The sequence below is a fragment of the Cibotium barometz genome, chromosome 37 (assembly GCF_041138505.1).
Source record: "Cibotium barometz isolate CiBa-2024 chromosome 37, ASM4113850v1, whole genome shotgun sequence".
Classification (NCBI taxonomy): Eukaryota; Viridiplantae; Streptophyta; class Polypodiopsida; order Cyatheales; family Cibotiaceae; genus Cibotium; species Cibotium barometz.
The window spans coordinates 38,243,914-38,260,343 of NC_141082.1; the positions used below are offsets into that span (position 1 = coordinate 38,243,914).

The 16,430-nt window shown below is 43.7% G+C and overlaps 1 protein-coding gene across 4 annotated transcripts in view; it reads right to left on the reverse strand.

The window, feature by feature from the left end:
* Positions 1–4,796: 4,796 nt before the first annotated feature.
* Positions 4,797–16,430, reverse strand: part of LOC147617255 (DEAD-box ATP-dependent RNA helicase 8-like) — a 49,605-nt gene continuing 37,971 nt past the window's right edge. For 3 of the 4 annotated variants that reach the window (XR_015262404.1, XR_015262405.1, XR_015262406.1), the window contains 6 exons: positions 6,984–7,235; positions 6,704–6,884; positions 6,442–6,530; positions 6,281–6,354; positions 5,843–6,193; positions 4,797–5,311 (listed from right to left, as the gene is read on the reverse strand). Coding sequence is in view for 1 of the 4 variants with exons in the window: in XM_086776887.1 (XP_086633013.1) it covers positions 6,115–6,193; positions 6,281–6,354; positions 6,442–6,530; positions 6,704–6,884; positions 6,984–7,235 (675 nt within the window). In the remaining 3 variants the exon portion in view is untranslated. The remainder of the gene's footprint in view (positions 5,312–5,842; positions 6,194–6,280; positions 6,355–6,441; positions 6,531–6,703; positions 6,885–6,983; positions 7,236–16,430) is intronic. The other variant, XM_086776887.1, reaches the window with a different exon arrangement.

Genomic DNA, 16,430 nt, shown 5'->3' on the forward strand with positions numbered 1-16,430 from the left:
GATGAATAAACCACCAAGTACAATACACTTTTATAGGCACTAAACCCTATCTTTTGACTAGGTAGTCCACACCTAGAGTGTCCACACCAAGTTGGCTAAAGACCTAATGAACTATATGCCCGTATCTCTAATGTCACATGATATTTTGGTGTATTATTTTCAACACTGCACTCCACCAAGTAGGATGCATGCTTATGTGGGCTATGTGATCGTATTAGTGAGTGTTGTGGATAGCAAACTGAGGACACGTTGTTCTTGCGTTATAGGGACCTTTGAGAGTCCATTCGATCTCAGATGGCCTGGTGGAAGCTACACAAGATCCCTACGATACTTGTTCGAGTCTACTAATTTGGTCCCATTTGGATAAAATGATTGATTGGTCATTTTTTGGACCAAGTCGTGGGTTGGCCGACATGGCCGACCAGTTGAACCTCTAGGATCTAAGGAGACTTATAGAGGATTATCAAATCCATGGCTTAACAAAGATAATTAACCACTAAAAAGAATTAAATCAAGCACAAGTAATACGCATAAGTAAAGCACTAATCACATTGCATTATCAATCTCTTAAAATGAGTTGTATAGCTCTCAAGGAGCCCTTATCCACAAGATACATGCATCCTTGTGCCATCCATGTGTCAATAAATGCCTACACTCTATGTGCTTCTTGGTGCTTTCCATGTGCTATCTTTTTAGCATTAATGGTTCGTATACATATAGAAGTATGTTCAAAGTATTTATTTCATACTTCAATTTTCAAAAATGTGTTTTTATAAGAATTAGGTTAAATCTAAAGAACTTACCTTTACTAGAAAATCTCCTTCTTTATGTCTAGAACTTCTAAGTTTTTGAATATCAATGACATATCATGTCTAGAGCTATCTAGAATCATCTTTAAAATATAAATAAAAAATATTGGATCCTCTTAATGATAAATATAAAGTGAAAGCTCTTATCACATGGTGGTGGTGCAAGTAGGGGTCACTTGGGCAAGCAGGGTAGGAAACCTCTTTTCTCTTAACTCTAAGTCAAATATCTCTAATTCATCCATACAACCCTTGTGATTTACCAAGCTTATAAATAGATCTTGGCACAATTGTGGTTATCACCTTGTAGTTTCCTATAATTCTCATTAATGGAGGGTTCAAGCTACCAAAGCTTTTAAAAGATAGTCCTTTCAAATGGAAAATGTAATGTCTTTGCCACCATATACAAGGTTGCAATTCTTGGAAGTTTCAAAGGACATTTGAACATAATTCTAGACTCTTAAGAGTCGTAGCATCGAGACTTCACAAAATGAAGGAACTTGACATTGAACATAATTCTAGACTCTTAAGCATTATAGCATCCACCAGTCTCCACAAAATGAAGGAACTTGACACACTTCTTTGAAGTGATGAGTCCCTTTACCTACTTTCCTTCTATGAATGCATCAGAGTCTCCTTATAGTATACTATGAATGCTATAAGGAGACTCCTTATAGTATAGGGGATGCATCAGTTCCTTGCCATAAACACTAATTTTATTCACAAAAAGTGCATGTCCCTTTACCTACTTTACTTCTATAAATGCACCAGAATATCCTTACAATATACTTTGAATGCTCTGAAGGGTTGCAATCACCCCATAGTAACATGGCATTGCCAGAAAGAGTTTCGAATCAAGAGACATTTATCCATCAAGATACCTCTTAAGTTCTTGTCTCTCTTACGCCCTATGCAAAACTTCCAACTTCTCCTTCACTAGTTGATGAAGTATGATCATTACCCTTCTACACATGGCAAAGAAAACACAATTGCATGAGAAGGAGAAGTCTAACCTAAGGGTATGGAAATTTTCCACATACAACAACCCAATATTATTATGAGCATCGAGTTGGAGAGTGATATGTGTGATATTTGTGGAAAAAGACTAAACAAGAAAATAGGAAGCTGTTATTACCATGTAGCCATAGAAACCATTTACATTGCATAGCTACTTATCCTTCCATCAATATTTCATACCATTTTTGTTCTACCACATGGCCTTTGGCTATATACATACATGTTAGATTTGTGAAATACAATATACATAAAATTATATATATATAAAAACGAGTCCTTACAAGTGGAGCCTAGTACATCTATAGGTGCTTAGATTTGGATGTCAAACTTAAAAGTATGATTACATAGTTCTTTTTTAGCAATGTAATTCATATAATTGTAAGAAATACAATTTTTGACAATTTTTATTCCAAATTATTGACTATAGATTAAAGATGATGAAGTTTCCAAAATGAAGATGATATATAATACACCTAATATACAATCTAGGTGATTTGCATTTCTAATAGTAATCTCTAAAAATAGAGCGCTCTATTTTGCATATCCAAGAAAGTCTATAGTAATCATTTTTCACAAACTACAAGCAACTTCTATCTCACTCAATGACAACATTACAAGATATTTTCCTCCAAGTGAAAGGTGACACAAAATATAAAACCTAAGTGATTGTGCATAACCAAGAAATAAATCCACATTATTGTGTATACACATGCAACAACGACAAGAAGGAACTCCAAACTCACTCAATTGCATCTAAGAGATTTACATCATTATTCGAGTCCACAAGAGCATATTATGTAGCAAGTCTTAACAACTCCACTAGACCCATTTGTCAAAAGAGCATCAAATATACCTACCGCATCTTCACTTTTTAATGGTAATATAGCATTTGTTATATCTGGAACTCAATCCACTAGCAATCTAACTCCATGTATTTGTCATATCCCATTCTCTCTTCATTTCTCAACCTTGAGCTATTAAGAAAAAATGTTGTTTTATATGTATATACCAAATTTGCTTTCTAGAGCGCTCTATTTTGCAAGTCTTCAACTCCAATACACCTTCAAGAGAACATTGAATACACCAACAATATCTTCATCTTTTATAGGATTTGTCATTTGGAACTCGACCAATTTGCAAGTCTTAACTCCATGTATTTGTCATCTTCATTTCTCTCTTTATGTGTGAACCTTAAGCTTTTAAGCTATGTAAGCAAAATTTTATTATCTTCGATTATTAACACCAACTTCTTTTTAATCTAAAAGCCATCTATTTTGCTTAGTGATGAGAACCGATCTATGAAAAGTAAACACACCCTCTTGGAATGGAAGTTTCCAATGTCCATTTTGGAACAAGAATAGTGCTCTTGATGGAAACACTAAGATTCACAACAAAAAAACTCGTTTATGCAATTTTATATCCAACTTCCACCATTGAGGATTCAATACTATGCTCTATGGTGCATTAATGCTATATGTTCCCTCGGGAAGGGGAAAGGTGGGAATGATAGGTGGGGTGTGTGTGTGTGTGTGTGTGTGTGTGTGTTGGGGGAGGGGGAGTGTGTTTGTTAGGAGATGGGGGCATTTGAGCAACCTATGGGAAGCTCAAAGCACTGAGAAACTTACTAAGCTAGGGAAAGGTAAACTTAACCCGACACTTAAAAAGAGAAACTCAGTTGGTGGCTAACGGATTTGTTGCATAAGCATGTCCAAAATAGTGATGAAAACCAAGAAACCTTGTAACCTCGACCTCGACCATGACTATACGACAGCCATTACCAAGGCCTATATCAGATTTGTGAAAGCCATAGGCAACACATGCATCCAAGCTTGCCTTCCCATAGTTCAGACATTTTCTCCACTTGCTTATCTATGAAAGCTCTTGACGCTTACCTTTAGAAGTCTTCTTGATGACATGCAACCAAAAAAAAGTTGCATTCATCCATATCAATCACTTGACCATGTACAACTCTTAAGCATAATGTTTTTTGGCTGGCCATTAACCTTTACAACTATCCACATAAGAGTAACACTTTCATAGTGCACAATACACACGAGTGAGCTGTTTTTGTCTTGTTTTCTTACCCAGTCTGTGTACCTTAAATGCACATTTATGGCACTTTTAATTCAAATAAAAACTATAGACATTTTTCTCAACATGATCTAGGAATCAATGCCCAAATATGGTCTAAATGCCATAATAAAGTATGCCTAAAACATCCCAAAACTGATAACAAGTCTCCCTACCAATTAAACAATAAATAATCGCTAGGTTCTGACCGCTGCCACCAAATTCTGCAATTTATGGTGTAGTCCATCATTGCAAAGACCAGTTTTTTCCATTTTTTTCCGTGTACATGCATAACAAAAAGCAAAAATTTGGGCATATAGAAGTTCAGTATTTATAAGAAGGGTAAAGTTAAAAATGCATTATTTTGTGCATAGACAAGTCAACATTTACAGGGGCAAACAAAAAAAATGATTTTCTAAACAGGTAGAAGTTTTGGAACAAAGGTAAAAGTGGCAACCTCCAATCTGAGCTAAGCCTCAAATTGAATAAAATTTGATCCCTTCAAGTCTAATACATAGTAAGCCTTACATTCTAGCCTCCACGAGACATCGACCCCTTCAAGCCTTACATTCTAGCCTCCACGAGACACCTCAGCTCTACATCTTAACCTACAGTTGATCTGCACGTAATTTCGATCCTCACAAGCAACCCTTAGCTCCAATTCCCTACCATTGAGCTCCTTAGATTTGCTACCACGAACCTTCTAAGCCGAGGAAAATGCAACCCGGAACCACACTAACATTAACACCACAGCTACAACTTACATTATTGATCTAAATTAAAGTCGATATGACCTCGAAACACTCTCATTATTTGGCATCTGCTAAACCCACGACCCCCTCATAAATATCCCTTCTCATAAATGGATGCTTAGGAGGGTTTGAATCTGCACCATCAAAGATAGGTCTAATACAATCAAATTGACTGTAGTAATATGCTTTAGTCTACACACCAGCTATTTCAACATGCATCAAAATGGCTTTAACCGTGTTTGTGTACAACGTGCACAACACTTACCAAACACATCACCCAGCATTGTGTGCACACTAGAAAGCTGCAGTGTTTGGCATAGCATGCACATGCAAGACACCAACTGGAAAAGACAGTTTCATGCCATGTCAACTAACAAAGTTAATCGTCCGTGCATAAAGATAGCGTGATCATTGTTCTTGCTTTAGCATAAATCACCAGAAACACCAGAGCAATGGAAACACATGATAGTTCATTTGTCTGCCAGCTTCTCTGCCAAGCAAAGAATCTCCATTCCTGCAGTGGCGACACTCGCATCTTGTATACACCAGTGGCGACACTTGCATCTTGTATACACCAATGCTTTTCACCAACATGGAGCCTTGCCTTGCAAGGTGGAGTGCATGTGAGCAAGAATTTTTTAAATGCCCCCAGTATATGATACACAACTGCAATCAACAGAAAGAACCAGCCTCACAATGTATTCGCTAAGTGCATGTATGCTGGAAACTTCATGCAAGAAGCAATATAAGAAACTATACATACATGCAAGCACGCATGCATACATACATGCAAGCACGCATGCATACATCCATGCATGTATGCATGTATTCATGTGTGTTTCTGTATGTATGCATGACTGCATACATGCAACCATATATCCATGCATACATAAATGCATGATTCAAGACATGCAGGAGGATGAATTTGATGCACAATGGATGACCCATTCTGCATGGTGCATCCTCCTTGTGCATCAAGGCCGAACAAAAGATGTTTGGCACAAGACCTTCCATACAAGTCTCCAGCCTACACCTTCACAAATGTAGGATACATAATAGTCACACAAGCACGTGTGTGTGTGTGGGGCCGCGCCGGGGGGGGGGGGGGGGGGGGGGGGGGGGGGGGGGGGTGGTTTTGGGTTGGATGGGGGGGTGGGCAGGGCATGCATGAGAGAGAGAGAGAGAGAGAGAACTCACACGAAGCCTTGATATTCCTTTCTTAGGCGAGGAAATACGATACCACCGAAATAACCTGAAATCCTGGCTATATGTCCTTTGGAAAAGAAAAAGAAAAGATGGAAACTCTTAAAGCAACTAGGCAACTCAAACTTTCTACGTCAGCTACTTCCCATGTAACTCAACTTTCAACCCATGCCGAGGAGTTCTTCATACAATGTACATAACTATTGAGCCAAAGTGTGCAAACCCTAGTCACAACCCTGCAGCCCTCCCTTACACCAAAAAAGGGCTCATTGACAGTATATCGCCTGATCAATTTGAGGTGGTATAGGCTTAATCTCGGTACCCAATTCTTGCTCAATCCTGTATCTGCAATTTATTAAAAAATATTTATGTAACTGCAGAGTAAATTGCAAAGCATCCCAAAAAAACTCCAGGGTGGAAACTTAATCTTACAAGTTGAAACGGTCCTCATAGGTGATTAGATTGACGGCTAGTCCAAGATGTCCAAACCTTCCAGAACGTCCGACCTGCATACAAATTCTTATGTGAAATCTCATCCAATCGGCAAAAGAGTATCCTATGCTTGCAACTACCATGATATCAAGGTGGTTTACCCGGTGAAGATAGGTCTCCGAATTTTTCGGGAAGTCAAAGTTGATAACCACATTAACAGCTTGAATGTCTATGCCCCTAGTAAAAAGATCTGCATATAGAAACATCAACCTGTCATTTACACATGTAGCTTCAACTAGTGATGAGAGATAAGTATAGAGCACACAAACCCTACCCCCTCCCTCCCTCCCCCCTTTCTCCTCCTCCTCTCCCCACCCGACTCCCTTCCCATCGTGTCCTTAGGGGGAGGGGGGAGGAGACAACCTGAACAAACAAGGTTCCGGCATGCGCCGTTCCGGAAGTCGTGAAAAACCCTATTTCGGTGTGACTGTACCATCTTTGCATGAATGTAAAAGCAAGAATATCCAAGCTCCGTTATCTTCTTCGCAAGAAGCTCTACACGATTGACGGAGTTGCAGAATATGATGGACTGATTTATCTGAAGCTGCAAGATGAAAAACAGACGACACTATTACCAAAGGAAAAGACACACAAGAATAGATTAAGGTAGCAAGATCAAATCAAAGCTGTCTCCATTACATACCTTAGAGAACAGAGTGTTAAGGCAATGCACTTTTTGCCTTTCCTCCACAAAAGCGTAATATTGAGTAATGCCCTTCAATGTCAACTCATCCATTAGATTGATGACATACGGCTTTTGAAGAAACTTATCCTTGAAGGACTTCACTGTCACAGGGAATGTTGCTGAAAACAGTAAGATTTGCCGATTCCGTGGAAGGAACCCGATAAGCTGCTCAACAAGAGGTTGAAACTCTGGAGAGAGAAGTTTGTCTGCCTGTAATTTATAAACAGTTGTCTACGTGAGAAATAATCTCTCTCAGGATACCCCATACAGGTACACCGATTTGTCTCATAGGCCGAGTTCAGTCTTTTGGAAGACGTTAATAAAATCTCTCTCTCTCTCTCTCTCTCTCTCTCTCTCTCTCTCTCTCTCTCTTTGTGTCACCTGAGCCTATTCGAACCTGTGTCGCCTCTCTCTCTTCCAACCTGTGTCGCCTCCCTCTCCTCCTCTCTTCGAACCTGTGTCGCCTCCTCCTCTCTTCAAACATGTGCCGCCGCCTCCTCTCTTCGAACCTGTGCCGCCTCTCTTCGAACCTGTGCCGCCGCCTTCTCTCTCTTCGAACCTGTGCCTCCTCTCTCTTTGCTGCCCCCTCTTCCTTTCTCTCTCTTCGCTGTCCACCCTGTGCCTCCTCTCTCCTCCTCTTGTCGCCTGTACCTGCCTCCCCACTTGCAGCTGGCCACCTATGGGGGCCACCAGCTGAGGACCAGAATCAGTACTAGAAAGGGGACCCCTTCAGTCCAACATGGACGAAGAGGAGATTGTCACCGAACTCAGAGGAGCCGCTGATGCTGCATTTCATACACCGGTAAAGTCCCCTTCTGTTAAGAAATTTTATGTGAGAAAAGGTAGGGAATGGACACTGGGCAAGTATTCATCCGGGAGAACCGGTCATCCTGACGGGGCGCGGCCTATGGGACCTTGAAGTTATCGGTGTGGAATTGCAACGGAGCCCTACGGGTAGATGTAGGGTACTTCGAGGACACTTTCAAAGGCCAGGATACTGCCATGTATACAGAGACACACCAATGTGCAGGGAGTAAATTACCAGAGGTTCCTGGGTATAGATGGGAATCAGTATGTCGACCCCAACCACGCATAGCAGGGGGACCAGAGGAAGTGGGGGTACTGTTAAGGGAGGACTTACGGGAGGCAGTACATGTGATGCATAGAGGTGCAGACGCAGGCTACATGTGGATCAAAGTGAGCACAAATAGACCTCGGGACATTTACATTGCAGTATGCTACTTCCCACCGGCACATTCCAGATACGCTACGCCGGGAGAATCACCATATATGACGCTGTACGAGGACATCATGAGGTTTGTGAGCTTGGGAGATGTACTACTAACGGGGGACTTTAATGCACGTACAGGCCAGGAACAATCAGCTCTCTATGCTACGGATGAACCCATGTACCGCGAGGTAGCAGCAGACGAGATAGCGATGCAGAGATCTGCCCAGGACACAGGAGAGGTGACACAATATGGGAGACACTTCCTAGCTTTGGGGAGTGTACATGGGCTAGTTATCTATAATGGCCTATCCCCTTGGCTAGGTTCAGATGCTCTCACATGCTGGAATAAAAAGGGAGGAGCTAGTACAGTGGATTACCTGATGGGCTCACCTACCTTGATACGTGATATACAGGATCTCTCCATTTCGGGCAGTCCCATTGGGATAGCAGCAGACCATGCATATTTGACATTTTCTGTGACTTGGTGGATATGTTAGAGGCACACCACCCTCTAGCCATACCAGATACCCAAGATATCACTTTACTCGGGAGACCTCTAGGGTATATGGCAGTGCAGTATATGATGGTCTGTTCGCTCTTGGCCCGAGCAGTCCACTTGATGAGCTTACGAAAGAGTTGGCAGATGTATTACATGGTTCAGCAGCATACGCTTTCCCGTATACCCCCCCTCTTTCTACCCCTCCTCGCCATACGGCCCCACAGAATGGTTGGTACGATGATAAATGTCGCGAGACTCGTGACTGCTTCCAGCGGGAGATCACCCTTGGCATCCACACACACAGACAGGCTAGAACGCTCTTCAAACGCCTTGTGCGGAAGAAGAAGCGGGATTACCTGGCCAAGCTTGAGATGGAGATATACCAGCTATTTTTGGGGCAGAACAGCAAGAGGGCGTGGAAGATGTTCCATGAGCGACAACCACCCACACCTATCACAGCACCTGAGGCATGGCATGAATATGCAAGAACTTTATATGAAGTACCAGGGCAGCCCCCCATCCCTCATCCGTCAGCGACTCACCCAGATCATAGTACTTTGTCACCATTCGGATGGTTTTGGATGCTATTGACAGACTACGTAATGGAAGAGCCCAAGACCAGGATGGTTTGGTGGCAGAACATTTTTCACATGCCAGAGATGTATTGGCACCACTGCTAGTACACATGTTTAACAGGGCCATTTGCGAAGGTTTCCCAGATAGTTGGTCGGCACATACTATTGTACCTCTATTTAAAAGTGGTGACCCCATGATACCAGGGAACTACAGGACCATCATGATTGGCCATTGCTTGGCCAAGATATTCGGATCTAGTTTGGATCGAGAGCTGAGTAGATGGGCTGAGACACATGGACTCAGAGCACCTGGGCACGCAGGTTTCAGACGACGTTTCACTACTTTGGATCGAACCTTGGGAAGACTAAGATTATGGTCTTCAATACCGCACAGGCCTGGGTGACTAGATCCAACCATCAGTTCACTTTTAGAGGTGAATTAGTGGAGTACACTAGATCATATGTGTACCTAGGAGTCACATTCACAGCGGACCACAGTTCTCTATGAGGCAGGCAGCAGAGGCTAGATTGGCACGTGGATATGCAGCCCTAGGGGCACTAGAGAGACAATGTGCCTACATTCAATTTCAAGAGCCGCGCACCAAACTCTGGTTGTTTGACACATTGGTCACACCTACACTCTTATATGGCTCACCCATATGGGGACCCAGCCTCTACCACACGAGGAGGGAGCCGCTTGTCGACCAGGTCGGACCAGAGAGAGATTTCTATGATGGATGGCAGGTACTAGAGAAACCACTAGTGACTATGATCGCACGCATGATTCGGAGCAAACCATCAGTACCTCATGAGATTGTCAAAGCAGAGATAGGAGCCGCACCAGTGGTTACCGAAGCCCTGTTCCAGTCATCAGTGACATTTTTGCAAAGGATATGGGAGCTTTCCAGACAGAGATACCCACACCTAGCACTTATCTCTTCCAAGCAGTTAGCACCAGACGGCGATACATGATGTTGGTACACCCAGATGTGTACCTGGCTGAGATTACATGGCATGACGATTGATGCACTCCCTCCATTTGATTATAGCCTGGACTGCCCTTCTTGGACGTTAGTTGCTCTGAGCGGAATAGGGTGATCAAGATGGACATCGTGAGGCTAGATGCAGAAAGGACATGGTCCAGCCCCCCCCTACCACTAGGCACGAAGATGGCCCACTATCGGGACCATTTTCTACATCTCTCCCCCGATGGCTTTGTGACACGGTCGACATACATGGACACCCATCTCTCAAATGACATTCGTAGTGCCATTGGACAAATCCGCACTTCATCACATCAACTGAGGGTAGAGACTCGCAGATACAAGGGGATGAAGCCAGGAGACCACATTTGTTAGCTATGTCACCAAGAAGTGGAGTCAGAGGAGCACTACATATGCCGATGTACTGTGTACTATGAGATACGAGGGAGTCCATTACGACATGTGATGGAGTTTGAGGATCAGAGGTGTTTAGGGATTTTCTTATTGGAGCTCAAACGCCATCGAGAGGCTCTCCTACAAGCCAGGACAGCACACCAGGATGCACCCTGCCAGCGAGCCATGACAGATTTTTTCAGGGCCAGGACCACCACGGCAGATACGACCAAGACTTCCACTACCCCCTCGACGAGCCAGACGTCCCATAGACGTCCTTCAAGAGGAGTCACCCTTGACAGAGCCATAGCACTTTGTCGAGCGAGACGCCCATGCTTACCAGGACCTCGTCCACGGCCACTTCATCACCGGTGGATTAGAGCCATCATCACCCGCCACAGGAGATGACTGCCCCGCCACTTTAGTTTCTCTATCTTACAGCACCCCAAGAGAGAAATACTGAGATGAGAAGATTACACCAGTCTTATGCTAGTTGTAGATATTATACACTTTTGTTGTACCTCAGTAGGAGTATTTTCCTTTCATAGTTGTTTAGGACTGTTTCAGTCCTTTTTGTCTTCCTTTTGATGAGACACCATCAGCTGTGTACTATGTTTTGGTCTCATAGGGCCCTTTGGCCTTCACAAACGTTAATCTCTCTCTATCTCTCTCTCTCTCTCTCTCTCTCTCTCTCTTTGTGCATGGATCATGATGGGGCAGATACACGTTTCATCTTATCGTCTAGGAGAGCAGATAGTATTTTAAGTTTACAGTAGTGATGTGTGAACTAGGAGTAATAATTCTCCACACGGGGCACTTTCTACCTTTGTATATCAAAAGGTTTTTCCCCTCGTGTGTGAACACACCCTTATGGTGTGTTAGTGACCTTCAAATGTTACATCTTGTACTTTGTACCTTATCTCATTCTCTCATTATTGTGTGTGCATTGTGCAAGCTCACTCTCACTCTCTTTGTTCACTGTGAAATCTATGCTTCATTGCTAAACGTAAATCTATCCCTAAACCCAACATTGGTATCACGGCAAACGATTCAGCCTGCCCTGTTTGAGCCATGCGCAGCAGCCCAAATTTTTCCATACACATGCGCGAGCCCATACTTGTCTGTACATCCTCAAGTGGCATCCATACAGTCGCCTTACCTTGCTGTCCGTACCGCCCATACTGCCTATGTAGCATTTCCATACACCACCATGCCTCCATCCATACACCTACACCTTTGTCCGTTGTAACATGCAACCAGTATGATTTTCTTAGACTTCGACTGGAACCATGTTTCCACTTGTGGAGGAGAATTTGCTCGGACTTGATAACCTCTAGACTCTGCTTCGTCAACCACTTCCGGCTTCTGCTCATCCGGAACCTCTTGCAAAGATGATCCAACACAAGGCTTCAACCATGAGACATGGAAGACATCATGTATAGTCCAATTGTCTAGTAACTTCAGCTTCACGGAAACATCATTGAGCTTCTTTACAATAGGAAATGGACCAAACCTTTGGAAAGAGAGCTTGGGACAAAGATTGCCCACTTGCTTTAACTGTTGCTCCATGATTCGAAAAATATCCAAGCTCCCTCCTTGTAGTTGACATCTCGTCTAGACTTGTTGGCTTGCGTGGTGTAGGCTTCCAAAGCATGATGTAGGCTTCCTGTGCTTTGGCTAGGCGTGCCTTCACGGACTCAATAATCTTTGAAAATGTTTACATGGTCTTGTTGGCCTCAATAATCTCTGAAAATGTTTACATGGTCTTGTTGGCCTCCAATGATAGCGAGACCATCCTCGTAAATAGTGACCGAATGCTGCCTCATAAGGAGTCCTACCAATAATGGATAAATGAGTGTCGTTTAAGAAGCCTGCACCAAAGGAAGATACCGATTTCAACTCCTTTTCATGACAATATGATTTGAGAACATCAAAGGCCAACTAATTATAAATTTCTATCTGACCATCTGTTTGTGGACGAAATGCACTAGACAGCTGCAACTTAGTCCCAAATTTATCAAATAATGCTCTACAAAAATGTGAAGTAAACTTGGGATCTCCGTCTGAAGTAATTGTCCGAGGTAAACCACAAACGGGGTAGCAAAGTCGAATAAACAAGCACGCAATATCTTCTGATGTGCCTGCTTGCATGGAATGAGCATCCAAAACTTATTGAACCGGACAACAATGGTCATACACTCTGTTCCCATAGCTTGGAAGAGGGCCTATGAAGTTCATGCTAATATCCTTAAAAGGTCCCTCAGAAACAGGTAAAGACTGAAGCAACCCAACCTGCTTCGAATATGGATAATGGAACCTTCACTTTTTGGCAAATGTGGCATGCCTATTATACTGGTAGACGTCCCTTCTCATCTTTGGCCAATAGAATAACTGCTCCAACGGTAGTGCAGTCGCCTTGTCTGTGCTGCCTTTCGATCTCAGCTGGGCCACCTAAATCTGTAGCCCCACTCTGAAGAGCCCATCTGTCATGCAGCTTCCATCACTCGGCTCCGTCCATCTGAAGTACACTCTGCTCGTTGCCTTGTCCTTGCTACACACATGCACTTACGGCAACTCTCGCTTCACATTCTGTGCCATGTGTCATGCACCACCACTGTCTACCCAGCATGCCTTTTTTTTCGTCTACCTCGCCGACGACTCTTCTCTCTGGGCTACTCTCAAAACCCAGCCCTATTGGCCTTCCACCCCACGAAACCCTTCCACTCCAATGGCCATATCTTCTAATGCTCCCTTCGCTGGCTAGCCCGGCTTGCACACACTTGCACCTCATGTTCGCCTCTCCTGACTGTAGTCTCGCCTTCTTCCACCATCAACTCCACATTGTGTAGTAGACGGTGGCTAGCATGCTTCCACATCAGCTACTATATCAAAACTACATTATCAACAACACGTGTACCTGCACATATCACATCAGCAATCAATTTGGGGCATTTCAAAAATCAATCAAAAATCATCTAATTGAAGTCCCTCCATATACGAGAAATTGGGGGACAAAAACTGCCTAATTGAAGTCTCTGCAAGAGAAAAAAATTGGGCCTTTTTTAATTCGAAGCCTTCATCGTCGTTTTGAAGTCCCCATAGTCCATTGGGCAAAGTTGATGACTGATCTGTTGTGCCATCAATTCTCAACGGGAGAAGTCCTTCAAACATGTTAAGTGGGCCTGAAGGTGGCTGTCCAAAAAATTCAGCCAATGGTTGGTCTGAATTTTCAACAAACACATCTCTGCTGTCCAAAATCCTTTGTGTGGAAGGATTAAAGAGACGGCATCCTTTACCAGTGCTTTAACCCACAAATATGCACTTAGCTGCTTTGTCATCAAGCTTACCTCGCAATTGCTGAGGTACATGTGCATAAGCTATACATCCAAAAACTCTAAAGTGTTCAACTTTAGGTTTCCTTTCATGCTAGGCCTCATATGGCGTTATGGTTTTCAATGCTTTGGTAGGTGTAGCACACATTATTGCATCCATCCATAATTTGTGAGACAAGCCTTTGCCTTTAACCATGCCTCTAGCCATTTCCATCAAAGACCTGTTCTTTCTCTCAGCAACACCATTTTGCTGAGAAGAATATGGCATCGTGCATTGATGCTTTATGCCCTTTTCTGCCATAAAAGCTATGAAAGCAATGGACATGTATTCCACCCCTTGATCTGTATGGAGGGGAGGGTCTGCACTTTGCAACCTGTTTGATTTTCAGCTTGTGCCACAAAATGCTGAAAACATGCAAATAAATCAAATTTTGGATACACCCAAGTAAATCCGTAGTAGTCATCGATAAAGGTTACAAAGTATAGATGCTTTCCAATAGGTGGGGTCCGCATAGGACCACACACATCACTATGCACAAGTTGTAATTTCTAGACAGCCCTTGTTGATCCATCTTTTGGGAATGCATTTCTGTGCATTTTACCCAATATGCACCCTTCACACACATGTTTTGGTGGCAGTTATACATGAGGCATGTCTGGTACCATTTGATGCCTTTGCAATAGCATCAATATGCCATAATTCACATGCCCAAACCTGGCATGCCACAATTCTGCCTCTTGCATGGAAGATGTAAGAGTGGTAACCACATGAGCATCATGCTCTCTCCTGTCAAGCTGATATAACCCATGGTACAATGTGCCGAAAGTAACCAATGCATAGCCACCTTCACAGTCTTTCACTGTGCATTTGTCGTCCTCAAAGTTCACTGCATATCCTCTTTTTGCAAAAGAGGAGACGGAGAGCAAGTTCTTCTTAATCCTTGGCACATACAATATGTTGGGGTAAAGGCATTATGCCCACCCTTAGAGTGTGTACTAGCCCATAAGTTTTATAGTACATAGTACACTTAGTACTTCTAATGTACTAAGTGCGCTATGTGTACTAGTGCAAATATACATGTGTGACAGGGGAGTCACACACTCATACTGTGAGTTGACTTATCCCCACATGTCTCTCTCTCTCTCTCTCTCTTCATTTTGGCCTTTTGAAGACGTTAATATATCATTTCATTTCATTTCATTTTCTCTCTCTCTCTCTCTCTCTCTCTCTCTCTCTCTCTCTCTCTCTCTTCTTCTCTGTGTGTGTCTCCCACATGAAACCCTAACTCTCTCCCTTCAACTGGTATCAGAGCTGGCAGGTTGAGGATTGGTGTGTTGCTTCTGCTGAAGCTTCAATGCACGATTGGAGCTGTTGATCCTGAGGAACTACCGTTTGCTACCCTTCAACCCCTGCGTGTGCTGTACGGACCTGCGTGTGGGGTCGCCTGGGTGTGCTGCGTGTGCAGAACTGGTCACCTGTGTGCAGAACTGGCCACGAGTTGCAGCAAGCCGTTGGGCGTAAGACGCCTGGCCACAAGAGGGAGTGATTGTAGCGCTGGCCACTAGGCGGAGGTGGCGGCAACAAACAGGGCCTGGCCACAAGGCGTAACAAAAGGGCACGTTTACGTGTCCCCGTGGAGGTCCCGTCGCGTGTAGCACTGGCCACTAGGCGGAGGCGGCGGCAACAAACAAGCCTGGCCACCGCAAGGCGTAGCAACGCACACCACAACGGGCCAAGCTGGGCGAGCACAACCCGCCACCATCTGTGTGCAGTCCGCCAACTTCGGTGAGAGCAGGTGCCTCCGATAGTGCCTCTATCACAGAAGGCTGCTGCTCCGCCCGCCGCCGCATCTGGTTCCGTCCGCTCTGGGAGCTGCCCACATGTCTGTGTGGCCCAACTGTACCTCCGCGATGTCAACTGTACTGCGCAATTGATCCCAAGCCCCGTACCTGTTCAACCGACAGCTCCTCGTGCTCGCCCACCTGCACGAACATGAATACAGCATCAGCACACGAGTCATCTAATACAAAGTCTCCCTTTTTCCTGCAACAGAAATCAAAAATTATCTGAGGTATTTGCTTCAATTTTGGGATTTGTTTGTCCATTATCATCAATTGAGCAGGTACAGGTCCTAATGGCTCAGATTTGAGCACAATTGGCAACAATTGGGTGACATTGGTCACATTCCGGGTCAATTTGCAAGAAATTGGGTGTCAACATTTGGGGCTTTTGATGTAATTGTGCCATTGGGCATTCATACATGCTGTATGTTGTGAGCAATCTCACATTCGGGGCCAAATTGCAGGAAATTGGAGTGCACATCAAAGGGCTTTTGTGCCAATTGGGTTGATTTGCATGCAGGCACTGGCATTTGATGCTTTGGGCAATGTG